This window comes from Carassius carassius, chromosome 18, assembly GCF_963082965.1.
Source record: "Carassius carassius chromosome 18, fCarCar2.1, whole genome shotgun sequence".
Lineage (NCBI taxonomy): Eukaryota > Metazoa > Chordata > Actinopteri > Cypriniformes > Cyprinidae > Carassius > Carassius carassius.
In genome coordinates this window covers 20254933-20281766 of record NC_081772.1, presented here as the reverse complement: position 1 = coordinate 20281766, position 26834 = coordinate 20254933, and the positions used below count along the sequence as shown (strand labels likewise).

General features: G+C 45.3%; 2 protein-coding genes across 2 annotated transcripts in view; one reads left to right on the top strand and one right to left on the bottom strand.

Annotated features, from left to right (window-relative positions):
* LOC132092634 (dynamin-2-like) overlaps positions 1 to 22222 on the top strand; it is a 59220-nt gene extending 36998 nt beyond the window's left edge. Inside the window, exons 18-20 of the mRNA XM_059498953.1 lie at positions 4677 to 4912; positions 5899 to 6054; positions 21916 to 22222. Of these exons, the coding sequence (XP_059354936.1) occupies positions 4677 to 4912; positions 5899 to 6054; positions 21916 to 21940 (417 nt within the window). The 3' untranslated portion in view covers positions 21941 to 22222. The remainder of the gene's footprint in view (positions 1 to 4676; positions 4913 to 5898; positions 6055 to 21915) is intronic.
* Positions 22223 to 22946: 724 nt separating this feature from the next.
* LOC132092635 (phosphatidylinositol N-acetylglucosaminyltransferase subunit C-like) lies at positions 22947 to 25331 on the bottom strand. Its single transcript, XM_059498954.1, has 2 exons — positions 25174 to 25331; positions 22947 to 24519 (listed from the first exon to the last, which is right to left on the bottom strand). The coding sequence occupies exon 2, from the start codon at positions 24505 to 24507 to the stop codon at positions 23626 to 23628; it is 882 nt and encodes a 293-aa protein (XP_059354937.1). The 5' UTR covers positions 24508 to 24519; positions 25174 to 25331; the 3' UTR covers positions 22947 to 23625.
* Between the last annotated feature and the right edge of the window lie 1503 nt (positions 25332 to 26834).

Below are 26834 nucleotides of genomic sequence, written 5' to 3'. Positions count from 1 at the left end.
GACACATGGAAGGTGGGATGTATTCTCCTGTACGCTGGAGGTAGTTTGAGGCAGACTGTCACCGGACTAATGATCTTGGTGACAGTAAACGGGCCAATGAATTTGGGAGTTAATTTGTTAGAAACGGAACGGAGAGGAATATTGTTAGTAGAAAGCCACACTTTTTGACCCACGACGTAAACGGGAGGCTTTGACCGGTGGCGATTGGCCTTGGCCTTAGTGCACTCCCTCATCCGGAGCAGAGTCTCGCAGGCTCTGGTCCAGGTGCGGTGGCACCTCTGGACAAATGCGTGAGTGGAGGGGACCGCGATTTCAGATTCCAGACAAGGAAAAGCTGGTGGCTGGTAACCTATGCTGAAACGGAGAGAGGCCCGTGGCTGACACTGGTAACGAATTGTGAGCGTACTCCACCATAGAGAGTTGTTGGCTCCAGGAAGAAGGATTCTTGGAGACCAAACATTGCAACATTCTCTCTAAATCTTGGTTGGCTCGCTCAGACTGCCCGTTACTCTGGGGATGATAACCCGAAGACAGACTAACCATCGCTCCTAGCAATTTACAAAATTCCTTCCGAAATTTGGATATGAATTGGGATCCCCTGTCAGAAACCACGTCTACCGGGAGGCCATGTGACCGAAAGACGTGATCTAGGACAGTGACCGCTGTCTCCTTGGCTGTAGGTAATTTGGGCAAGGGAATGAAATGTGCCGCCTTCGAGAACCGGTCCACTACAGTCAAAACGACCATCATGCCATTAGAGGGCGGGAGGGCGGTAACAAAATCTAGTGCGATATGTGACCAGGGTCTCGAAGGGACAGACAGTGGTTGAAGAAGCCCATCAGGAGGCTGGTTAGACGACTTACCACTGGCGCAAACTGAGCAAGCCAAAACAAAATCGTGGACGTCAAGAGCCATAAGTGGCCACCAGAATCGTTGTTTAACTAACCCCTTGGTTCGGCTTATCCCTGGATGACAAGCAACGTTAGAGCAGTGACCCCACTGAATAACTTCGGACCGTAACTCTTCCGGCACAAATAAACGATTCGGTGGGCAACCGGGCGGAGGCATTACCCCTTCTAAGGCCGTCTTGACCTTCGATTCGTCCTCCCATACGAGTGCTGAGACGACTATTTTCTCAGGTAAGATACACTTGGGAGTCACTGGGCGGGCGGAGGGATCAAAAAGATGTGACAAAGAATCGGGTTTGACATTTTTGGAACCCGGGCGGTACGACAGAGTAAAATCAAAACGACCAAAAAAAAGTGCCCACCGAGCCTTCCTGGAATTGAGTCTTTTGGCAGTTCTAATGTACTCTAAATTCTTGTGATCGGTCCAAACAATGAAAGGTACCCCTGACCCTTCCAACCAGTGACGCCACTCCTCTAAAGCTAATATGACGGCCAACAATTCTCTGTTACCAATGTCATAATTGCGTTCAGCAGGAGATAAATGATGTGAGAAAAACGCGCAGGGATGCATCTTATCGTCCAAGGCAGCACGTTGGGAAAGAACTGCTCCTACCCCCACCTCTGATGCGTCGACCTCCACCACGAACTGCCATGTGGGATCAGGAGCTACAAGGATGGGAGCCGAAACGAAGCAGCTCTTGAGGTTGGTAAATGCAGTTTCGGCCTGAACGGAGTACTGGGGGAGGTCAAGGCTGTCAGAGGTGAGACTAGTTGGCTGAAATTACGAATGAAACGTCGATAAAAATTGGCGAACCCCAGAAACCGCTGTAGGGCCTTACGGGAATCTGGAGATGGCCAATCTATCACAGCCTTAACCTTGTCAGGATCCATACGTATTCCCTCGGACGAGACGATATACCCTAGGAAGGGGACAGACTGTGCATGGAATACGCATTTATCCGCCTTGACAAAAAGCCCATTCTCGAGTAACCTCTGGAGCACTCGTCTGACGTGTTGAACATGTTCCTGGAGAGATTAAGAAAAAAGCAGTATGTCATCCAGGTAAACATATATAAACTGATCTACCATGTCTCTCAACATGTCATTAACGAGTGCTTGGAAAACCCCTGGTGAGTTGGAGAGAGCCTGAATGGCATCACCAAATATTCAAAGTGCCCTCTAGGTGTGTTAAAGGCGGTTTTCCATTCATCCCCCTTCCTGATGTAGACCAAATGATAAGCGTTACGTAAATCCAATTTTGTGAATACAGATGCTCCCTGTAACCTCTCGAAAGCTGAAGACATCAACGGTAACGGATAGGTGTTCTTTATTGTGATGTTGTTCAGCTCTCGGTAGTCAATACAAGGTTGCAGAGAACCATCCTTCTTCCCCACAAAAAAGAATCCCGCCCCCGCTGGAGAAGAGGAAGGGCGGATGAACCTCAATGCCAAGGAATCAGAAATGTATTTCTCCATGGCCTCCCTCTCCGGAATAGAAAGAGAGTAAAGCTTGCCTTTAGGCGGAGACTTACCTGGCACTAAATCTATAGCACAGTCGTAGGGACGATGCGGAGGAAGAGAAGCAGCATGGGACTTACTGAACACCTCCTTCAGGTCCAAGTACTCTGCGGGCACATTTGATAACACCATGGTCTCTTTCTGAAAGACAGAAACAGGCACAACAGGACAAGCAGAAACCAGACAAGACTCATGACAACTTTCACTCCACAAGGTGACTGTGTTGGAACCCCAATCCACTCGTGGATTATGTTTGATTGACCAAGGGTGACCTAAAACAATGGGAGCTACAGGGGAGTCCATGAGGTAAAAGGATATGGTTTCACTGTGGTTGCCTGAGGTGAGCAGAATTATGGGTTCAATGTAGTGGGTGACGTGTGGCAGTTCCTGGCCATTGAGTGCGGTGACATGGATGGGATGAGACACAGGAAGGACTGGAAGGTTCAAGTGACATGCAAGGAGAGAGTCAATGAAATTACCTTCGGCCCCAGAGTCCAGAAGGGCGTGACAGTCGTGAGTGTGGTTCTCCCACCTCAGTTTAACCGGAAGGAGAGTTGATGATGTGGTTGAGGACTTCCTGGCGGAGATCCCACCCGATAGTAGCCTCAAACTTACTACCGGGCTGGCTCTTTTTACCGGGCAGGAATGGATGGAATGCTCCGAGCCAGCGCAATATAAGCATAGTCCTTGGGACCTCCGCCACTCTCTCTCCCTCCGGGAAAGCCGAGCTCTACCCACCTGCATGGGTTCGTGTTCGTCAACAGGAATGACCATGTTCTCTCGACTCGAGCGGCCCTTTCCGGAGAGACGTAATGGTGTGTAGGACTGACTTGTCTACCCAGGCGGTTAATCCGAGCGTCCACCCAGAGTGCCAGGTCAATTAGGCCGTTGAACGGTGGGGGCATCGATCCCACTGCGCCGCCTCGTTCCACTGGCACGTGGCCGCCAGGGTGCGGAACTGAATGGAATAGTCCACCACCAATGATTCTCCTTGTTTGAGGTCCGAGAGCTGGTGAGTGGCCTCCCTGCTGACCGCGGCTCGATCGAACACCCGTTTCATCTCTTCGGAGAGGGTGTGGAATGAGTCGCAACATGGATGTTGATTCTCCCACACCACCGTCTCCCATAAGGCGGCCCTGCCAGAGAGTAGGGTAAGAGCAAACGCAACCTTGGACTGTCGCGAAGGTGAGGGGCTGCAATGCAAAATGCATGGAACATTTGTTAAGGAAAGTCTTTCAAAAGTTTGGCTCACCGGAGTAACTCTCTGGCGCCGGAAGTTGTGGCTCTGGCCGCAAGTGGTCCTGGGAGGTCTCCCGGGGGACGGGCGGCGCAGGCGGTGCGGTGGGCGCAGTGGGAGAGGTGAGTTGATGAATCCGCTGGGTGAGCTCGGACACCTGTGTCACCAGCGCTTGGATCGCGCGTCCGGTGTTCACGGTGCTCTCCTGCTGCTGATCCATGCGGTTGACGCTGTGGTGAATGAATTCAGACAGTGAAGTGGTGCTCGCTGCTTCCATGTTTGGTGAGAGCGTTCTGTACCGACTGGGTGAAGGAGTGGCAGGAAGCAAGTGCGAGATTAATGATATTTAATGAAGACAATGATACAGACAGTACTTGAGACACAAACAATGCTGGGAGGAATGCACAGTCCAAGATGGTGGTGATGAGTGACGAATCCGGAAGGTGGAGGTGAGTAGGCAGCAGGAGAGGGTGACACAGGAACTGCGGGGAAGCAAGCCGAAGGTAAGTGGTGTTGCTTGGTGGTGGGTTGCGTAGAGCGGACGGGTTCCGGGGAGAGACGGACATCCAACGCAGAGACACACAAGAAAGCAAAGCATAGGTCATAAACATGAAACAACGCTCTCACGAACACAAGACGCTAGACAAGCCAATATAAAGGGATGAGTAATGAGTGACAGCTGTTGCTGATGACAATAAACGGAGATGCCCACAAACTAATCAGTGCTGACGAGTAACACACAGACTTCACCCACAAAGTGCAAAACCCAGAGATCACGGTTCACCAACCGTGACACAACCTTTTCGCAAGATTTTTTTTTCTAACTGATGAACAATAAAAACATTTAACTGCAAATCCACCTAACTTTAAAGAGTCGAACATTTAAAGAACCAGACAAAATTAAAAGTAAAAAATAAAAAATAAATGGTGTTGGTGCCAATAAAGTTATCACTGAAGTCCTGTTTTTTTTGTTTGTTAAACTTTTTTCTACATTTCTGTGTTCTCCACCCATAGGTAGAGGAGTTTATCCACTCCGAGTTGCTGGCTCAGTTGTACTCCTCAGGAGATCAGCACTCTCTGATGGACGAGTCTCCTGAACAGGCCCGGCAAAGAGAGGAGGTGCTGCGTACTCACACCGCCCTGAAGCAGGCTCTAAACATCATCACTGACATTTCCACCTCTACCATCTCCACCCCGTTGCCACCCCCAGTAGATAACTCCTGGCTTCATAGTGGCTCTCTTCACCGAAGGTACCTCAGCCCTCCACTTTCTGTTCAAGATGTCTTCATCATCATTCCTCCTCATCCAGTGGTGCTGTTCTTTACTTGACCCTTAGGGGCCGTTTACACGACATCGTTTTCAGTCAAAAATGTGAAACTTTTTATGCATTTTGCCTGTTCGTTTACACGACAATGGGGGACTAAAACATATTTTTGAAAACGGGTTTCAGAGTGCAAGTTTTTGAAAACACCACCTTTATCGTTTCCTTGTAAACATCCAGTATGGGAATTTTTGAAAATGGTGACATTGTGCATGTGCGTAGTGCATGTGAGGTATGTAGACAGTTGATTTTAAAGGCAAGCGCGAACAAACATACACAACAATGGTGGAGTTACTGTTTACTAACAAGATAACAGTGCCAACTACTGGCCTGGCTTAAATAATACAGTGTTTTTGGCCGTTTTTCGCAGATATGTGTAAACGCGAATCGTTTTGAAAATGTTGTGTATACGTGACATTTTTAAAAACGCAAGTGAAACACTTTGCGGTTTTTGAAAACCCACTCTTTGTGTGTAAAGTAAACATAGCCTTAGAATTTAATCAGTACTCCGGCACATAATAAATAGCGGACCATTGGCACTCACATGGACTGAATAACCAGGATATATCATAGAATTTTCTCTGTTTTCCAGGCCAAGGAAAAACTGATTGAGAGTCATATATATATATATTTTTCCATAAGAGCTTGATGTTCTTGTGTAGAGTAAACGCACTTGTGTTGTCTGATGCAAACAAGTCTTTCTTTAGGGGCGGTTCTGTTCAAAGAATCGTTGAACCAGTTCACAAACCAGTCTGAATAATTTATTAGCGAATCATTCTGAATCAAAATGGTTCTTTAAAATCCATATCCAGTAACCACAAATGACTCCAAATGGAAATGACTGGTAGTGGAAATGTTATGGCCCACCCAAACAGCTAATGCGCCCCTCTCTCTCTCTTTCTCTCTCTTTCTCAGGTCTCCTCCAGGTTATAGCGTCCCTAAAAAGCATCCTGCTTTGCCTGCTCCTTCTCTTCCAATTTGCTTGGAAGCTCCTGCCCCTCTGGTCTCCAACAGCATAGACACCACCAAAACTACCAGCCGCCCCAAACAAGTCCCTCCTAATGTTCCCAGGTAGACATTCACCCATCCTGAAGTCACACTAGCAGCTTTGGACCATGTCAGTCCATTTAAAAAAACATAATTTCTGAACGCTAAAACCGCACATGTGTTGTCTTACGAGAGCTCTCTCGTACTGCGTCTTAGCTAAGACGCTACGGGAAAAGTCTCTTTTCACGAAATACTGAAGCAAAAAATTATCCTTAATTTTGTATTTTTGTAAAGCGCATTTGCAGCAGTACACAGCCATAGGCAAGACGGCTCGCTCGCTCATTGGCTTGTTCTGCGGCAACTGCACAGCCTATCGAGCGCAGGCTGGTGCACCCTTCTTGCCACTTCCCGCCGAAACGGGTGTGGCCCAACCTATAAAAGGAGCTCGAAAAGGCTGACTCACCTGATTTTTCATCTCTTCAGCGAAGCTCACGCATCGCTGGATCACGAGGAAGCAAGCGCCGTCTGGAAGAGCATATCAGCAGGACGAGCCATCCTGAAGCCGCTGGCACCGCCGCCTTCCACTGCCGTTCCTGCTGCGCTATCCGGCGCCCATATCCTTTATAATCCTTGTTCTGTGATATTCTGTGTGTGTGTTCGCCCTGCGACGCACATTCACAAAAGAGCTGCGTCTTTTTAAAGATGCCTTCGTGCGGCTCGTGCAGAACCCCGCTCAGTGAAGGAGATCGTCATGTCATCTGCGTCTCCTGTCTGGGTGAAGACCATGCAGCGCTCGCGCTCGCTGATGGCGGATGTCCTCATTGCGAGTTGATGCCTATGGTGACTCTGAGGACTCGCCTGGCATCCTTCTCGAAGCCCGCATCATCCGCTGCGCCGCAGCGCCGTAAGAAGCGCTGCTCGCAGCGCCTACCAGAACCGCCTCCAGCTCGGCCGAGCTCGCCGGTTCCCTCCGCTTCGCCGGTCTCCTCTGCATCGCTTCCCGATGCTCAGCGTCCGCTGCTTGCCGACGCGTCATCGGAGGAAGTGGATCTCAGGCCCGCGTCGGAGGAAGAAGACACGTGCTCTCTGCTTGCTTCGGGCAGTGAGGGTTGGGCGAGCTCCGTGGATCTCGCGCCCGCTGCTCAGAGGCCCAGCAGACGGGGGGATATCGATAAGGAGCTGATGCGTGTACTCTCGTTGGCCGCGGCGAGCCTCGGCCTCGAGTGGTCTGCACCAGCGCCCCCTTCACGTTCCCGGCTGGATGGTAGCTATCTTCCGGATGAGCGCTCTTCCTCAAGCTCAAAACACGCCCCTTTTCTTCCTGAGCTTCACGAAGAAGTGGCGAAGGCTTGGGACGCTCCATTCTCGGGGAGAATCCGCTCATCTGTTTCGTCAGCATTCTCCACACTGGACGGTGCTAAGAACAGAGGCTACCTGTCACTTCCGCCGGTGGAACAGGCTATAGCAGCGCTCTGCTGGACGGCGGACTAAGGCGGCGTTGCCATCCAAAGCCTGCCGCATGACGTCATCGCTGCTCGCACGGATATTCTCTGCTGCTGGGCAGGCTGCGTCTGCGTTACACACCATGGCGACGCTACAGATTTTCCAGGGCGATCTTCTCCGCAAGCTGGATGAGATGGGACCTGAAGCGATCTGTCTCGCGGATCTGAGGAGTGCTTCGGATCTCTCCCTCCGCGCTACTAAGTCCGCTGCACAGGCCATGGGACGGGTTATGGCTTCCGCTACGGTGGCTGAGAGGCATTTGTGGCTGACGCTTTCTGACATCAAGGAGTCTGAGCGCGCTGCGTTTCTTGACGCTCCGCTAACTCCTGCCGGCCTCTTTGGATCTTCCGTCAACGAGTTTGTGGAGAGATTCGCCAGAAAGCTTCACAGGCGTTCAAGCACTTCTTGCCGAAGCGCTCCAGTTCTGCAGCTAGCCGCTCTAGACCGGCCCCACAGAGCTCTCAGTCACGCCCACCGCCTCCTGCTGCGGCATCACGACAGCATCAGCAACGCAGCTCGGGACCCCGTTCTCGCTCTTCGAGCCGTCGCCCCGCGCCGCGGGAGCCGCGGCAGAGGATTGCGGTGAAGCCAGAAGCCCCGAAAGCATCCTAGCACTGCTGGGAAAGCGCCGGTGTTCGAGTTCCGCTGCGGCCGAGCTCTCACCCAAGCGCGCCGCTGTTGCAGTTCCAAGAGTTGCGACTGCCTCAGTGTCTTCTGCAATGCTCAAGCCTGCACGAGTGCCCGCTTGCCTGCACACAAAAGCCGTTATCACGGCTACCCAGATGTTTCACAAAAACAGTGTTTTTTCTGGTGTTCCGGCCACGGCCGATGGTGCTATAAATGTTGTGACGATGCCCACTCCTCAGTGCCCATCTCCACATGTAAGCACAGCCCTACACACAGGGCCTGCGCTCATAATGTCGACTCAAGTCAGTCGCGCACACTACATAGTAAACGTGCCCACCCCTCAGTGCCCACAATTACTATGTCACACGCGTCATGTGGTTTCTGTAAAAACGAAACCCGTGCACGCTCGTCCGGCCACGGCCGATGGTGCTTTAAATGCAGTGATGATGCCCACTACCCAGTGCCCATCCCCGCATGTAAGCACAGCCCTGCACACAGGGCTGGCGCACATAAGATCGACACAGATCGACACAGATCGACCCACTTCCCAGTGCCCACATACACTATGTCACTTACGGCGCGGGGCTTCTGTAGAAACGAGGCCCGTGCACGTACATTCTGCACAGGCAGACGGCGAGTTGGAAGTGGTAAAAGTGCACACATGCAGCCCACGGTTACTCGCAGATATATTGAGTCCCACGGGACCCGCTCAGCCTCCCTCCAGTCGGTTAAGCGCCGGAACGGGGTCGAGGATGAGCGATCTGCCCGCTGTGATCAGCGCGCTCCCCGCCTCAGATGCGCAGCACACTCGAGCGCCGCCGTTGCCCAGTCAACAGAGCGCGTGTCACATCCAGCCCTTAGCCATTCATGCAGATGCATGGTCAGCGCTTCCAGGGGTTTCGGATTGGGTGCTAGGCATTATAAAGAGAGGCTACTCGCTACAGTTTTCTCGACGCCCACCGCGCTTCTCAGCGCGCGTCGAAACTACGGTCAAAACAGAAGTAGCACACATACTTCGGGCCGAAATATCAAAACTGTTGAGCAAAGGGGCTGTAGAGCCTGTGTCTCAAGCTCAAAGCGAGGGGGGGCTGTACAGCAGATACTTTCTGGTGCCCAAGAGAGACGGGGGTCTCAGGCCCATACTGGATCTAAGACAGCTGAACAAGGCATTGATGAAACGCAGTTTCAAAATGCTCACGACCAGGAAGCTCCTCGCGCAGATTCGCGGAGGGGACTGGTTCATGTCAATAGATCTGAAGGACGCGTATTTTCAAATACAGATAGCGTCAAACCACAGGCGGTTTTTGAGATTCGCCTTCGAGGGCCAGGCATACCAGTTTGCAGTCCTGCCATTCGGCTTGTCCGTAGCTCCTCGTACGTTTACGAGGTGCATGGATGCAGCGCTCGCTCCTCTCAGACTCAGAGGCATACGAGTGCTGAATTATTTGGACGACTGGCTGGTTCTGGCCCAATCACGAGCGGAGCTCGTGGACCACAGGGCCGTTTTACTCGATCACCTCGAGAAGCTCGGCCTCAGTGTCAATTGGGCAAAGAGTTCGCTGAACCCCAGTCAGACGATCCTGTTTCTGGGTATAGTTCTGAACTCGTGTTCCATGACGGCGCGACTGTCACCACAGCGCACGATGGGCATTCAGCGCACAGCGAGTTCTTTCCGCTGCGGCGCGACTGTGTCGCTCAAACACTGTCAAAAGATGCTGGGTCTCATGGCCTCAGCATCTCCGGTTCTGCGGCTGGGCCTGCTCCGCATGCGCCCCCTGCAGTTCTGGCTGAAGGCTCGGGTGCCGCGCAGAGCGTGGGCGTCTGGCCGGCTGCATTTCAAGGTCGATCAGAGCTGTGTTGCGGCTCTAGCACCTTGGACAGCGAACGGCTGGTACCGATCAGGTGTAAGCCTGGGGACTTCCCCGAGTGTGAAAATGGTGTCGACAGACGCCTCCACTTCGGGATGGGGAGCGCTGCTCGAAGGCAGACCGTCCTTTAGCCTATGGTCAGAACGGGAAAAGCTCCATCATATCAACTGCCTGGAAATGCTGGCAGTGGAGAACGCGCTGACGCGCTTTTGTCCCCATATCAAGGATCACCACGTCGTAGTCCGTTCGGACAACATGTCCGTGGTGTCCTACATAAATCGCCAGGGCGGTCTCGGGTCCCGAAACCTGTACAGGCTGACGGAACGCCTCCTGATTTGGGCTCAACGCAACGTGCACTCGCTGAGAGCAGTGCATGTGCCTGGACTGCAGAATCTGGGTCCAGACAGGCTGTCCAGAGGCAATGTCCCTACGGGCGAATGGTCTCTACACCCGCAAACAGTTCGGCTGTTGTGGGAGAGATTTGGCATGGCGGAGGTGGACCTCTTTGCGTCCCACGAAAACGCTCACTGCCCCGCGTTCTTTTCCAAGAACGAAAGCGCGCTGTCACGGAAATGGCCGTGCTGCCCGCTTTATGCGTTCCCTCCCGTCTCCCTCCTTCCGCAGGTGATAGAACGGGTGAGAGAAACGAGATGTTCAATACTGCTTGTGGCACCTCTTTGGAAGAACCAACCATGGTTCCCAGATTTGATGCAATTAGCAGATGTCGCCCCATGGCCGGTACCGTTGAGGAGAGATCTCCTCTCGCAGGCCAGGGGCTCGATTTGGCACCCTCAACCGGAGTTGTGGTCCCTCCATGTATGGGCACTCAACGGTTACCCGCTGATCTCGCAGTGGGAGTGCTAAATACCATCACTCAGGCTAGAGCTCCGTCGACACGACGTCTGTATGCCTCGAAGTGGTCAGTGTTCTCCAGCTGGTGCACAGCTCGAGGTTATTCACCCCTTAGTTGTGAGGTGACGGAGGTCCTCTCCTTCCTACAGGAGCTGTTGGATAAGGGCAGAGCCCCATCCACGCTCAAAGTTTATGTGGCGGCCATCGCGGCGTTTTCTGAAACGGCGTCCGGTCAGTCAATAGGAAGGAACGATTTAGTCATCCGGTTCCTCAGAGGAGCTAGGAGGCTGAATCCTCCCAGACCTCCGTCAGTCCCTATGTGGGACCTCGCGGCGGTTTTGGAGGCCTTGAAGGGTCCCCCTTTTGAGCCTATCCAATCGGTTAGCCTTCAGCATCTGTCGTTCAAGACAGTATTCTTGTTGGCTCTCGCTTCTGTGAAGCGTGTGGGTGATTTGCACGCGCTCTCGGTGAGCCAGTCGTGCTTGGAGTTTGGGCCCAATGACTCAAGGGTCATACTCAAACCTAGGCACGGTTATGTGCCGAAATCCCTCAACACACCGTTTCGGGCTCAGGTTATTGCCCTGTCTGCCCTGCCGGTGTCAGGGGGGGATGGAGACTCGAGTCTTCTTTGCCCTGTCAGGGTTTTAAGAGCTTATGTGTCTCGCTCTGCTGCCTTTCGGCAGACGGAGCAGCTATTTGTCTCGTTCGGTGGACGTTCCAAAGGAATGGCTGTTTCGAGACAGACTCTATCCAGATGGATAGTTGACGCCATAGCGTTAGCTTACGCTTCCAGGGGCCTTCAGTGCCCGTTGGGCGTCAGAGCACACTCCACAAGAGGCGTCGCCTCGTCGTGGGCGTGGTCTACTGGGATCTCCTTGCAGGATATATGTATGGCGGCGGGTTGGGCCTCGCCGTCTACCTTTATCAGGTTCTATAACCTGGAGGTTCCCGCCTTGCAAGCAAGGCTGCTGTCGGTATAGAAGAATCAAGGCCCTGAGGGGAATTCTGAATTCATGAGCGCTATGCGCTGCCGACTGTTATATGGGCAGTATTGCATAAGACCCGCATTGCCACATTGGTCAGGCCTTGCCTCGGCTGTGTGATGTCATATTGCCGCATCTACGGATGCTGCTAGATATGGGACGGAGGGCTTTCCCCCTTTTCTGTCCCGGACTCTCTGTGAGTCCCTCAGGTGACTGTGCACTGTAAATCCTGGGCGTTGCTTCAGGTTTATTGGTGTGTGATCCCTGCGCGCACGGCGTTTTACATCGGGTTCCCGTAGCGTCTTATCTAAGACGCAGTACGAGAGAGCTCTCGTAAGAGAACGTACTCGGTTACTAAACGTAACCTCGGTTCTCTCTAGGAGAGCGAACGAGTACTCCGTTCTCTGCCGTGCGTACGATTCACTCTGGTTCGCTTCGGCGATGAAATAAATCAGGTGAGTCAGCCTTTTCGAGCTCCTTTTATAGGTTGGGCCACACCCGTTTCGGCGGGAAGTGGCAAGAAGGGCGCGAAGCATAGGCTGCGCTCGATAGGCTGTGCAGTTGCCGCAGAACAAGCCAATGAGCGAGCGAGCCGTCTCGCCTATGGCTGTGTACTGCTGCAAATGCGCTTTACAAAAATACAAAATTAAGGATAATGTTTTGCTTCAGTATTTCGTGAAAAGAGACTTTTCCCGTAGCGTCTTAGCTAAGACGCAGTACTCGTTCGCTCTTCTAGAGAGAACCAAGGTTACGTTTAGTAACCGAGTACGTTCTCTCCATTAACAACACAGCTGAAAAAACTTTTGATTAATAAAGTGCCCAGTGAATAGAGGGCTTGAATCAGGTGTGTCACTGAATATTTGAAATGAACCCAGGGACCTGTAACTACATCACAGTTTTAAACAGTATTTCAACAGTTTTCTGAGCATGAAAGCTGTGGTGAACTTGTGGTTTCCCCTTTTCCATGTTTCATCTTCCGTGAATCCATGTTGTTGCAAACTACGTATGAACCAAGGAGGTCTGTAAAGATGTGTAACATTAGCTAAATTTGGTGTGCAAAAAGGTCGATTGTCGATAGCATAGAGGTGTTTGAAGCACTGTTCACAAAAAACTTAGTTTCAAACCAAGCAGCTTTTGATTGGTCACTGCGACCTGGCTTTAACATAAACTTTTTTTGCCCTCAAGCTCAACTGATATTTGACATATTTCCATGAGAATGACTGTATTTCACCCACAAAATTTTGCCAATGTGACCGCACATTTATACAGAGAGAAAGCTATCCGTTAGCATTCCTATCCACCTCAACGCCAGTTCCTTGGCAGACATAGGTCCCCATGGAAGCATATGATTTGAAATGTGCCATATTTCCTCTTCGGACCACAGAAACATAACTTTTAATGCAAAATGAGCAAAAGAATCAGGAGGGTAAAGCCAAAAGTATAACTCAGTTTATCCATATCCTTTCTAGGTATATTCCATTTTATAGTGTGCATAAACACAGGTGCTTGACACAAATACACTAGAAAGTTTTATCCTTGTCAAGTGATTGTGCATTAAAAATGTTTTTATACTAGTTTAAACCAGAGTCGTGAGTATCTCTGAACTCCCTCCCTTAAGCACTCGTCAACACGAATATGTGCACAATTTTTCCTGGCAAAGGGTTATTTTTATTTTTAAAAATGTATTTAAACTCAATTGTACATTTATAATTAGAACTTATGATTAATATTACATTTTTTATTCACACCCCTCCAAATCAGAATGTCAGAAAGTGCCCAGTTGCATGAGTCCCCTTAAGTTAAGAAAGCCCATAATTATAAATTATTATCACTAAGGGTTCTTCTTGCTGCAGCCGGCTGCAGTTTCCCACTAGTAATTATGGCATTGTGGTAGCATTCATGTGCGTCCGTCTCATAACTATGATCATTCCAGCATGACTTTATGCCAGCATACTGTATGATTGTTAAAAACAGTTTAACAATTTATCCTTCCCAAATGTATGGATCTATGCTCGCAGTAAGCACAACTAATAGGACTTTCAGTGTCCTGAGCGCAAAGTTTGCTCTTGGATCCGTGTTTAGGATTAGTCTCAAAGCAGTGCACTCAGAAAGCAGAAATATACACATACTTACCTTCACATGCATGATAGATGAGACCACGTGCTCACTGGTCCCAGAACTACAGCACTAGATCACAGACACTGCTGTCTCCACTCACCATGAACATATGGTCTTGAGCATAAAGGAAAAAAAGAAACTTTAACTTGAACAGATGTCATTGCTCAATCACACAGGCAAGCATATTTACAATTGAAGGCTTTTCAAAATCACACAAATTTTCAAGAAGCAGTGAAAGTATGTACTGTAAAGTAATCTCACACAAACGGTCAAGGAAAGTCAAAATCATATATATTTCATACCCCAAGAAAGATATAGTAAATTTACATGTAATGGTAGTGTTTGTGTACTTGGTAGTGTTTTGCCTTTATAATGATTTTAATGCACAAAATTCATGGTGTTTGGATGATTTCAAAAGTATTAGTAACTAGTAATATATATTTTTTTTTTTGCTATTGTTGCATTTTTAAATATAATTTATTTCATAACTAATTATTGACATTACATTTCTGTTAGTATTATTTTATCAACCAATTGATATAAAATATTTATATATATATTATACTATTAAATGTTATATTATTTTAATATTTCAATACATTTTTATAATATTCTCTTTATAGGAATAAGAAGCCAACAAATGTAATTGTATACAGTCACACAATTTTAATTTAAATATTAAACTAATTTAAATAATAAAATTATTTAATTAGCATGGGTAAACATGAGTATAAAATGAGCAAAAACTATTTTATATAGTTTAATGACAATTTCGATTTTTTTGTTTAAATACAATTTTATAAAAAAATAGTTTAAATAAATAAATTATTTAATATATTTATATGAGATTTAATTTTATCATTTGATTACAGTATTTTATGTATTGTGTATAATATATTGTGTATAAGTCTTTATAGTAACGAGAATAAGTAGTCATAATGCTAAAAATAGGCTTCACTTCCTTTTTTCTCTGAGTGTAATTTTTTTCTGTGGAAATGTGATCCACACATTTTTTAGCGAGTCTCTCACATCACTTGAGATGGGTGGAGGTCTTGTTGAAAATGTGTTTTTTATATTTGATTCCCCATTTTCAGCACAGTTCAGCAGCCTATTTTCTCTTCGCACTTATTCTAGCTCTTGTCTTGTTGGATGTCACAGTCTAATCACATAAAGACTTCTCATATTTCTTACAGTTCTTTGATTATTGTGTTTTGTGGATACCAGAAGCGTGACCTCATTAAAGGAAGGTTACGGTCAATATCCTGTTCAAACCGTCATATCAGTATTCACAAACTGACCGTATCTTTTCCTTTCTCACCATTCCAGTGGCGTTCGCTTCTTTCAACACTCTCTTTGGTTTCTCCCTCGTGATCGTTCTTTTTCTCGCTCTCTCATTCCTTACCCTCACTTTTTGGCCATTTTTCCCCTTTCTTTTCTGCATCATTTCCTTTGTGTTCAGAAAAGGGTCTGTTTGGACCTCCACCCTTTTTCTCCTGCTTTTTCTCTCTCTCTTTCTCCCCTGTTGCCTCTTTCTCTAGTTCTCCCACTCACTTTTTCACATTTCCTCTCACCATCACTCATCCCAACTCTCCCAACTTTCCCTCTCTTTCCTTCCACCCCCATTCCCCTTGTCTTTTTTCTCTTCACTTTTAGCAGAACTCATTTGAACCTGGTGCTGTTGTCTTAAGCGTGACCCCGACCAGAGCGGGCCTTGCGGACAGTGACAGAATCTGAAGACTAGGCAGAATTTCTGGGCACTAAAATGGCAATTCTGAGACGCAGCCAGCATTTCATCAAGCAACGTTCCTCTCTCGCACCTCATCCAATTACACATTCTTGTACTTTTAACTTCAGCATTTCTTTCTGTCTTCCAGTAAACCCCTGGCATTTCCAGGCTGCAATATCTTGCATGTTTCTTCAAGCGTTGTTTTGCTTTTCTTTCCGTCGTCTCCGTCCTTTCTTTTTCTTTCTGTGAAACCGCAGTCCTGCATTCACCGCAGCACAGGAAAAATAAAAGCCACTCTCTTCTCTCTCCCATCCCAGAGAGCTGGTCCCTCTGCCAGCTCCATTAGAGAGTGAGATTCCTGCGTCTCCACAGGGATCTTTCCAGGACCAACTCTGCAGGAATGCTGGACTCATATTCCCCTCACACACACACACACACACACACTCACTACTGATGTACTGACTCCGTAGGTTGTGATTGCAACATGGTCAGTTCACAATAATGAGCTCTTTTGGGCCTAATTAAAGGTGATGTGTCACTTTTTCAAAGTTACAGTACTTCTATTCAAGCATAAAATCCAGAGACGTAGATTTATTGTCACTGTCAAAGTCTTGCTCTGTTCATTTGAGCATCCTGGCCACAGCACGACACAGGAACATTAGCTAAACCAATAACTTGTTTGTGGCAGGACTTTTTTAATTGAAATCACAAACTTTAGTTTTAGGAACTGGTGGTAATTACTGTTATTAAAAGTTCAGAACATTCTTAAAAAACTAAAACCTGTAACACTTTATGGTAAGGTCAACATTAGTTGTCACAACTCATTGAACAACACTTTTTACAACATTTACTACTCTAGGGTAATGTTAATTAGTAAATATACTATCGTATATGTTTACGTACTATTGTTAAAAATGTACTTGTATACACTACTGTTTAAATGTTAATAAGATAAGTATTTTTTATTTTCATTTAATTTTGTTTATTTTTTTGAAAGAATTATCTTATGCTCAGCAAGGCTGCATTTATTGGATTACTGTAACAATTAAAACTTCATAATCATCGGGACGAAGGAGGCGGGAACCGGCGGACAATCAAATCAAACTTTAATTACAAAATAAAGACAAAACAGCGCGTCAGCCCCTCACGGATGACTGACGCGCAGAAATAAAAACCAAATACAAAATAAAGTCCAGGTCTGGTCCTCTCTCGTCCGTCACTGTTGTCGCTCCAGTTTTATATCCCTCCATCTCCTCCGTGGGATTCGAGACCGGTGGGTCGAGCAGGTGTCGCTCATTTCCAATCTCTCCACCGGCCTTACTCCTGTTCCCACGTCTCTTGGCCCCGCCTCACTCGTCACATACCCCCATGGCCCCTCGCAGGCCGGGGGGTACCTTCGAGACTGTGCTCTACTCCCCCCCCCCCCCCCCCCTCGCTCCGGGGTGGACCGCTCACGGGGACCTGCGGGAACCTGGGGATAGGACAGACGAGGCGAGAGAAAAGGAGATGGAAGGATGAGGAGCGACAGAGACGAGAGAGGGGAGAAAAATAAATAAAAACATTCCGGTTCCCAGAAGCACTGCCGCTCGGCCCTCCACCAGCTGGGTGATCTCCTCCGCAGTGTCTGGCGGTGGCACTGGACGGCCCTCGGCGGACGGCATGACACTCTTCCGCCGCCCGGTGGACGGCGACGGCTCCTCCGGTTTTGGGCAGCCGGCAGGAGTCCCCCGTTCCCTGCTCCTCCGGATTCCTTCACGGAGGCAGCAGGCTCCGGCCCCCTGGCGAAGGGTGCCGACTCCTCTGCTCCCTCATGGACGGCAGCCGCCCCTCCACATCACGGGCGGCCGGCAGCGAGCTCACCCGTCCCTGGCAACTCACTCCAGCCCACCGCCTCGAGCGTCCATGGCGGCACACTTCTTCGCCTGCTCGATGGCACCGCAGATTCACCAGAGCGTCGAGGGATCTTCAGCAGCGCGTCCCTCCTTCTCCCGGGCTTCGGCACCACTGTAACAAATAAACTCCATGATCACGGGAAGAAGGAGGCGGGAACCGGCGGACAATCAAATAGACACTTTAATTACAAAATAAAGACAAAACAGTGCAAACACAACTAAAACCCAGGCCTGGTCCTCTCTCGTCCGTCACTGTCATCGCTCCGGTTTTATATCCCTCCATCTCCTCCGTGGGACTCAAGACAGTGTGGGTCGAGCAGGTGTCGCTCATTTCCAATCACTCCACCGGCCTTGCTCCTGTTCCCACGTCTCTTGGCCCCGCCCCACTCGTCACAATTACAAATATAGTAATATTGTGAAATAATGTTACAATTAAAATAAATCTCTTCTATTTGATGGCAAAGCTGAATTTTCCGCATTATTACTCCAGTCTTCAGTGTCACACGATCCTTCAGAAACTATTCTTATGAGCTGATTTGCTGTTCAAGAAACATTTCTTATATCAAAGTTGAAAGCAGTTGTGCTGCTTAAAGGTGTCATATGATGCAATTTCAATTTTTCCTTTCTCTTTGGAGTGTTACAAGCTCTTGGTGCATAAAGAAGATCTGTAGAGTTGCAAAGACGAAAGTCTCAAATCCAAAGAGATATTCTTTATCAAAGTTAAGAATCAACTACACCCCCTAAAACGCCTCGTTTAAACATCTCTTCGTCACTGTGTGGAAAGATTTGCATAATGCCGCCCAAATGTTCACACAAAGAAAGAAGGTGTAACTTTGATTCTTGCTGTAGTACTGTTGCCGCTGGTGCCATGTCGTGGAGATGCTATGTGTTTCGGTGTCAAAGGGAAACTACTTTGCTTGGCCTTCCAAAAGAGGACACGACTGAAATCAGTGGTTAAGTTGTATTTACAACAAATTTCCAGAAAAGTTCAACCTAAAGATTCAGATGTGTGCAGTACTTTTATAGAGGACGAGGACTGTTTCCTGTCTGTTTCTATAAAGTGGGGAAATTCCAACTTTGCAAGGACAGTCTGGTGCTTCTGACTTATAGTCTGTAAGTATGTTATCATATGTAAAGGATTTGTCAATGATAATTCAAATGCGAGTTTTAAGCAGTGTAGAGTAACGCTTGTTATTTGTTGTTTCTCCTATCACAAATGCAGAAATGGTTTTATGTTTATGCAGGGTGATACACAACGCAACATGTATAAAGACATTATAAGTCATTATAATCAGTAATTATGTCCCCACTGGATGCAACATTACCTCGTTTATAATGGGGTTTATTGTTTTTGTCTCACCGCACCAGGACCTCACAATATTGTGAGAGGCGTGCAGAGGCGGACAGAGTACAAAGATTCATTACTTGAGTAAAAGTACAGATACCCCTTGCTAAATTTTACTCAAGTACAAGTAAAAGTACTACAGTCAGTTGTGTACTTAAGTTCAAGTACTGAAGTACTTGTTTTTAAAAGTACTTGAGTATCAAGAGTACAAGGGTACATTTTCTAAATATTGCATTACTACTAGCACACTGCTTACATTTATGTACAGAAACATCCTACATGGAGTTATGAAAAATGTTAATGTTAAACCTAACCAGCAAAGAAGGCAATATAGCAATGTTCTGACACACCTCTGAACCTGACCGTGTTATACACGCAGCATAGAAGAGAAAATAATAATGATTAAAGAAAATCAACTGATCAACTGTGTTTAGGTCAGTGTACAAAGAAAGAAAAAATTAATTCAGCTCATTTGAGTGACAGTATTAAGCCCCTTTCTCTCACATTGACATACAGGCAAAGGCAAGAGAAAATACTAGCTGAATAACACCATTCTCACACACACAATCTATGTGTGACAACTCTCTCTCTCTCTCTCTCTCTCTCTCTCTCTGTGTGTGTGTATGTGAAGTCTTTGGCGGAAAGCTGAAGGTGATTGCTGATAGGCTGTCCCAATCAGTGGCGCCTGCACAATCCAATCACGTTTGAGAGGGAAACAACAAATTGAGTTTTTCCGATATTTTTTTCTTTCTTTCCATCCACACGGAGACGCGTTTTTATCGGATATTCGTTTCGTCCACATGGATCCGGCGTTTTGCGTGTTCGTTTGGACGGCGAATCCGTGTATTTTCTGAAACGATGACGTCATCAGCCCACGTCTCACCCCTAATCAGACACCGCTACATCATGTAACAGCAACAAAAACATGAACAAACACTGAATGATTGTCTTTTTATTAACTACATTAACACAGATTAATTCCATGTTCGTTTGTGTACCACGTGCAAAGTTTATGAGCATAGTCCATGTCTTCTTCTCTGTTTTAAGTGTATCGATGTGGCAGAATTACAGCGCCACATGCTGGTCTGGCATGTATACTACATTGTTTTGTGGTCTCGAGCGGACGCGGATATTTCTTTAGACGAGGGAAAAAAAGATCGGATTGGGGTAAGCTCCGTCTCCGTGTGGACGGGGTCGAAGAAGTAACCTAGGTATGGATAGAAATGTAGCGGAGTAAAGAGTACAATATTTGCCTCTCAAATGTACTTGAGTAAAGTCATGAGTACTCCCCAAAAATGATACTCGAGTAAAGTACAGATCCCTCAAAATTGTACTTAAGTACTGTCCTCAAGTAAATGTACTCCGTTACTGTCCAGCTCTGGAGGCGTGACATTTCAGTCACGCGCTTGAGGTATTCGGCCAATCACAACGCACCTGATAGCTGACCAATCAGAGCACAACTTGCTTTTCAGAACGATGAAAAAAATCGAAAGGCAGAGCATAGAGGAGCAACATTAATGTGCAGAATGTAGAAAATAATGTGATTTTTGAACCTTAAATGTATACTCCATCCCAAAATGAAAATTCACTTACCCCCGTGTTGTTTCAAACACGTAAAAGCTTAGTTCGTCTTCGGAACACAATTTAAGATATTTTGGATGAAAACCGGTAGGCTTGAGACTGTCCCATAGACAGCGAAATAATTAACAGCCATCAGTGATTCAACTGTAATGTTATGAAGCAACGAGAGTACTTGTATACTAAGAAAACAAAAATAACGTCTTTATTCAACAATTCTTCTCCTCTGTGTCTCTCCAAATCAGATTAGTGCCATTTTCTTCTGTGTCAGCTGCACCACAAGGATACATTTTTACGTGTATCTACACTTTGGTTTGAAAGCAAACAGCGCATCGGTGTAGTGCAGCTGACGCAGAAGAGCGTACGCCGCCTGCGTACTACTCAGATTTGCCAAAATGGCATACGTTGATTTGGAGAGACACAGAGGCGAAGAATTGTTGAATAAAGTCATTAATTTTGTTTTCTTCGTATACAAGTACTCTTGTCACTTCATAACATTATGGTTGAATCACTGATGGCAGATGGACTATTCTGACGATGCTTTTCATACTTTCCTGGACCTTCACACTGTTATTTATTTGGCTGTCTATGGGACAGTCTCAAGCCTCCGGGTTTTCATCCAAAATATCTTAAATTGTGTTCTGAATTGAGCGAAGCTTTTACAGGTTTGGAACGGCATGGGGGTAAGTGATTAATGGCAAAATTTTCATTTTGGGGTGGAGTAACCCTTTAAACCACATAAACACATTGCATTACACCAAATACTGTTGTTTTTAGCTACATCATATGACCCCTTTAATATATTTCTGAAATGGTAATACTTTTTTAGATTTTAAGAAAACAGGATTTTTTGAAACCAAAATCTTTTGTAACATTACAGATGTATTTTCTGTCACTTTAGATCAATTTAATGCATCCTTGATGAATAATACAATTAATTTATTTCTGACCCCTAACTTTTGAATGGTAGGGAATGTAAAACTACCCTAAGACTAGGTTAATAAATGCTGTAAATGTATTGTGAATCGTTAGCTCATGATAACTAATACAGTACATTAAGAAATGTTAACAATTCCAACCTTAATGTAAAGTGTCCCCAGAAAAACTATCGTTGGAGATTAAAATTCTGGATGTTTCCACAATTATGGGTTTGCCTTAAGAATTATTTTGGTGTTCAGATTTTTGTGTTTGACTCACAGATAATCGGCATGGTTTGGTATTTATTTGTAACCCATCTAAAGAAGAATCTGTTTTATGTTCTTCTCAGTCCTGTTGATCTGATCTGATCCATTTGCGTTCATTTTCCCCAAACAAAACACACTCGCAGACAATTTTAAACGTGCATCTGAAGCAGAGCATGGGAGATTGTTGTTATTTCCGTTAGCTGAACTGGCAGAGCTGTGACCTGTGAGAGTCTGTTCTGACAACTCATGTTATGTGTAATGTGTTGCAGGAGACCCACTCGAAAGCCACACTGAGACACAAATGCCGACCTGTGAGAAAAAGTGCCAACGACAAGATCTGCTTGAATTGTCATTAAGAAAACAGCAAAGATTCACATCTTAAACAAAGTGGAAAACAGACTTGGAGATAGCAAAACTGATCTCCGGATGGTCTTTTTGCTCAGCGATTCTGCTTTCAGTGGTGAGATTGAGCAATGTGCTGAGGTTTGTTCCTGGTTTGTGTATATATTGATGTTTGCAATGCGAGTGAGTTTTTTTTTAGCTCTTTATCACACTTAAATAAAAAGCATTTTGGGATTTTGTAAATACTGTGTATTTAAGAAGTCCAACATTTTCTTGTGGTTATTGGTGTTTACTAAAGCAAGCCTAACTGTTATAATTGCTCATGTCAAGCGTTAGTTTTCTGAACCAACCCATAATCCTAGGGTTAACCCGTCAGCATGTGATTTCTCACACTGGTTGTGCTAGGAACGCAATTTGTAAATCACACAATCTCAAATCATGCAGCTTGTGAAGGAACCTGAACCACCTACAATAACCTAAAATTTTAGTGAGTTTCCAGCGCCAGGATATCTGAAAAAAAAAATTCTTATTTTGCCAAACATTATAACTTATTTTAAAAGAATATATACAGTTTAATTTTACACAACAGACTCAACAGGCTCTGATAGTTTTTCCACAGAATGCTTTAATTTTGCAACTTCATTGCATTGTCACAAACACTTCATTTGAGCTCTTATTCTGTCAGTTATAAATGATTAAAAGAAAAGCCAACAAAGACTTATGTTCTATCAATTGAACACTGGCAGAAATGTCCTGCTGGTATACCGTTCTACATGAACAACAGATTGTGCTGCAGAAATACCTGGGACTCACTGACATCTTGTGGGCAACAGCTTGGGCAGAACAGTTCCAACTCTTTTCTATCACCTCCATTCAAATAACAATAAACTATTCATATACATATCATAGTTAAAAACAACAAGTTAAATGTTAAAAGCATGATTAAAAACACTGACAACAATTTCAACTTTTTAATCGAGCAATTCAAGAATATGCACATTTATATCAATACTGTTAAAAAGACCTCCCTACTCCCAAATAAATGATCTGAATATCACAACACATGTCTGGATCATACCCTAAAATCAAAATCATATTTTTTTTTTTACCTAAAAAAGGTCTGCATCTGTTTTATGACCATTGAGATCTTTAGGGCTTTGTTTTTTTTTTCAAGCATGACCTGGACATGTTTTCATGAGGTTTACCCATTTAATAGTTTAGTTGTATTTTATATTGGCAACATGAAATTCTTCCCTGAGCTTAAAGGCATAGCTTACCCAAACATATCAATTCTGTCATCATTTACTCACACTCTTGTTTTTTATTTCCAACCTGCAAGACTTTCTTCTGCAGAACACAAAAGTATATATTTTAAGAAATGCCTGTGTTTTTTGGAAGCCAATGTAACAAAAACTGTTACCAATATTCTTCAAAACATTTTCTTTCATGTTCCACAGAAGAAAGGAACACGTACAGGTCTGTAACAACTTCAGGGGAGTAAATGATGACAGATTATTAATTTTTAGGTGAACTAGCTATCCTTTTAGGAAACGTGCAAAAGACTCTCAAACCCATCCCACCGAAGGGAGTCTATCAAAAGCATCATTTAAAACGGTCTTAAAACCCTGTAGGCAGTTTCAATTCAGGAAGCAGGACAGGTCCTCTCTAATCTCTGCCTCGTCCCAAGGGCCATGGATGTTGTCCTTGTGCCTCTGCAGGTGAACCAGCAACAGTGGACAGACTAAAGTTAATGTTAACAGAGCCAGCGAGAGGAAAAGAGCCCCCTCGGGCCACAGGCTCCCCAGACCCCCGACTCCAGCCAGACACACCAGCACAGCCGCCCACGGGAAGCTCCACTCCACCTTCTCCCGCATGCGGTGCAGCAGACACGGCCACAGAGCGAACACCAGGAGGGCACAGCTCAGCATGGTGAAGGTATGCAGGGCGCCAGGCAGCCGGGACGCCAGACACACCGACCCGAAAAGAGCCGCGTTGAGGGAAAGACTGCCCGGGGGACTGGGCTGAGCATACGGGAAGGACACCAAGTGAGCCAGGAGCATCACAGCTGACATGGCGTAAACAGTATCTGTACTGACCGACTCGGTCAGAGTCTTTAAAACTGGTGAAAACCCAAAAGTAAACGCCAGGAAGATGGTCGCGCTCTGCAGGTCTGCAAGGCGTGTTCGCTCCCGAACACAAGAGCCTCCCAGGATCTCATAGAGTCCGTATCCCAGCAGAGCACAGGCTAGACAGACCCAGAGCACCGCGGACGGCACCAGCGCTCCCCGCTCCATACAAGACCATAACGTGAGGAAGAGGGCCACACAGGACACCTGATGCGCGATGAGCCCCGTTTCACGCACCACCGCCCAGTAACGGTACTGACGCACACGGATGTTGCGCCGCAGCTCCTCCAGAAAGCGGCAGTCCACATAATTGTCTGGAAAGGGCTGCCGTTCATACAGGACTTTACGCCACGGGACGGGTGCAGGAGCTCCCGGGCCACTGTCTGCCCCCATCACCTGTCAAAACTGACAACACATACATCAACATATTTGCAGAAAACATAAGAAAGAAATGTTTTTTAAGAAAGAAAGAAAGAGTTTTAAGGCATTACTTCATACAGCTACTTTAAGGATTGATATATACTACAAAACTTGGAGCAACAAATCTACATTATTAGCTATAATCTAAATATTACACAGAAATTATGCCAGTTTGCTCAGCACTACTTATTTCTTGAACTTTATTAAACCTCTTCAAATAACATTATTAAAAACAAACAAGAAATCCAATCAGAGAGAGAGAGCGAGAGAGAATTATACCAATAAATACATATACATATATATATATATATATATATTTTTTTTTTTCTAAAAAAGATTTAAAGAAAAAGTAAATTATATAAAAGCAAATTATTAATTTAAGGTATACATGTATATGGTAAGTATTTTACAGTTTTAATGCATTCCTTTTTAAGGATTTAAACACTTTTCAGATCGTGTTTAAATGCCACAACACTTTGAAGAATTGAAGAAATTCACATTTTGTGTAAATCAATCCCACAAATAATCAACATTCTATGTTGTTCTAGTCTGCTTCTGAGTATATCTGAATTTGAGCCAAATGTTTATTCATATTGACTACATAAAAGATTTTAAACCCATATAAATGTAATATCTTACCGACACAGCAGGGTTTTCTCGCTTTACCTGCTGCTGTCACTCCATCTGACATCCGGAAGTGACGAACCTCCAAAACAAAAGTGAGATAGTAGCGTTAGGTGAGGAGCGCCATCTGCCGACTTCCCCTCGCAGCCTCCAACCAATGACGAGCGTCGTGCTTTTAACTTCCTCAAGTGTGTGGAAAGATTTGTTCTTGGTCACATTTGTACCCTGTAGGCGGTCGATCAGGCCAGGGGTTTCAAACTGGGTCCATGAACACACAGAAAAATCATGGACATGATTTAGATATGTTAAAGAGTCCAAAAAAAAAAAAATAGTCACACTTACCTTCTTCGCGGTAAAAAAAATGACCGACATAGGAAATGAATGGAAAATACGAAAAAATGTGAAAACTCAGTGAATCTTTTGGTGGTACAAACTACAAATCAGCCACTGGTCAGGAAAAAAGTGTGCAGCAATCATGGGGTGACTCTCCAGAATACCAGGAGTGCAAAATAGACACCAATCAATATATGGAAAAAATACAAAAGGGGCTCTCTCTCTCTTACACTCACACACACACACACACACACACACACACACACACACAGAAATGAACTGGTAAGACTGCAAGAGAGCACATTGTGAGAATATGTGAAATCAATAAATCAAAACAAAAACAAAAGGCTTGCTTTCTCTCTATCTCTCTCTCTCTCTCTTCCTCACACACACACACACACACACAAATTAACTGGTAAGACTGCATCAGAGTAAAATGTTTTTTTTTAAGTTATTGAAATAAAATCAATAAATCACAAATCAAAAAATCCAATGGAGATTCTCATTGTCTCTCTCTAACATTTATTGAAGTACATTGAATAAAATATTAATTAATTACAAAATGTTTGTATAGTGTTTTGAATTATTTTTTATTATCAAATACTGAGTAACAAAAATGCTTTCTATGTGTTCCCTTTCTAACAAGATTTTAATGTTTGACTGTAAACATAATGTAAAACCTGATACTTATCTAACCAAAAACATCTAAACCTTGACAAAAAGTAATCTTTTAGAATGTCTAGATATAGATCTAAATGCAAAACGGATGAGGTCTAAAAAACTATGGGAATCCAAAAGCCTCTGTATATATCTATATAGGGTAAGAGGTTACGCAACATTGCACAAGTTTTTACTTTTTTAATGTCTCCAGATTGCCCAATTCTCACATCAAAAATGGATTTTAAATGCTTTCACTCTATTTTAATGTGAAATATTGCATTTATTAAAAAATAGTAAATAAAGAGATAAAAATATATATATATATTAATTCTAATGGAAAAAATAGCTCATTAAAATTGTATAAATATTGCATAGTATCATAAAATTCAATAATCAAAAAATCTAAAAAATCATAAATAATAATAAAAAAATATTATCGAACAAAAAAAGTAATACATTGGTTTTCCTGAAGAAAAAAAAATTCCTTTCAAGGCTTCGGTCACTTTTGACCGCGAAGAAGGTAAGTGTGACTCCTAAACGAAGAGGGCAAGAGGGTTAAACATTCACAAAATGTAATTATTCTGCTTTCTAAAGACGGGTTAGAAATCATGCTTCTTCTTTTTTTTTTACATTTAGTATTATTATCATGTTTTTGTTACTCTCATTTACGTTGTCAACCTAAT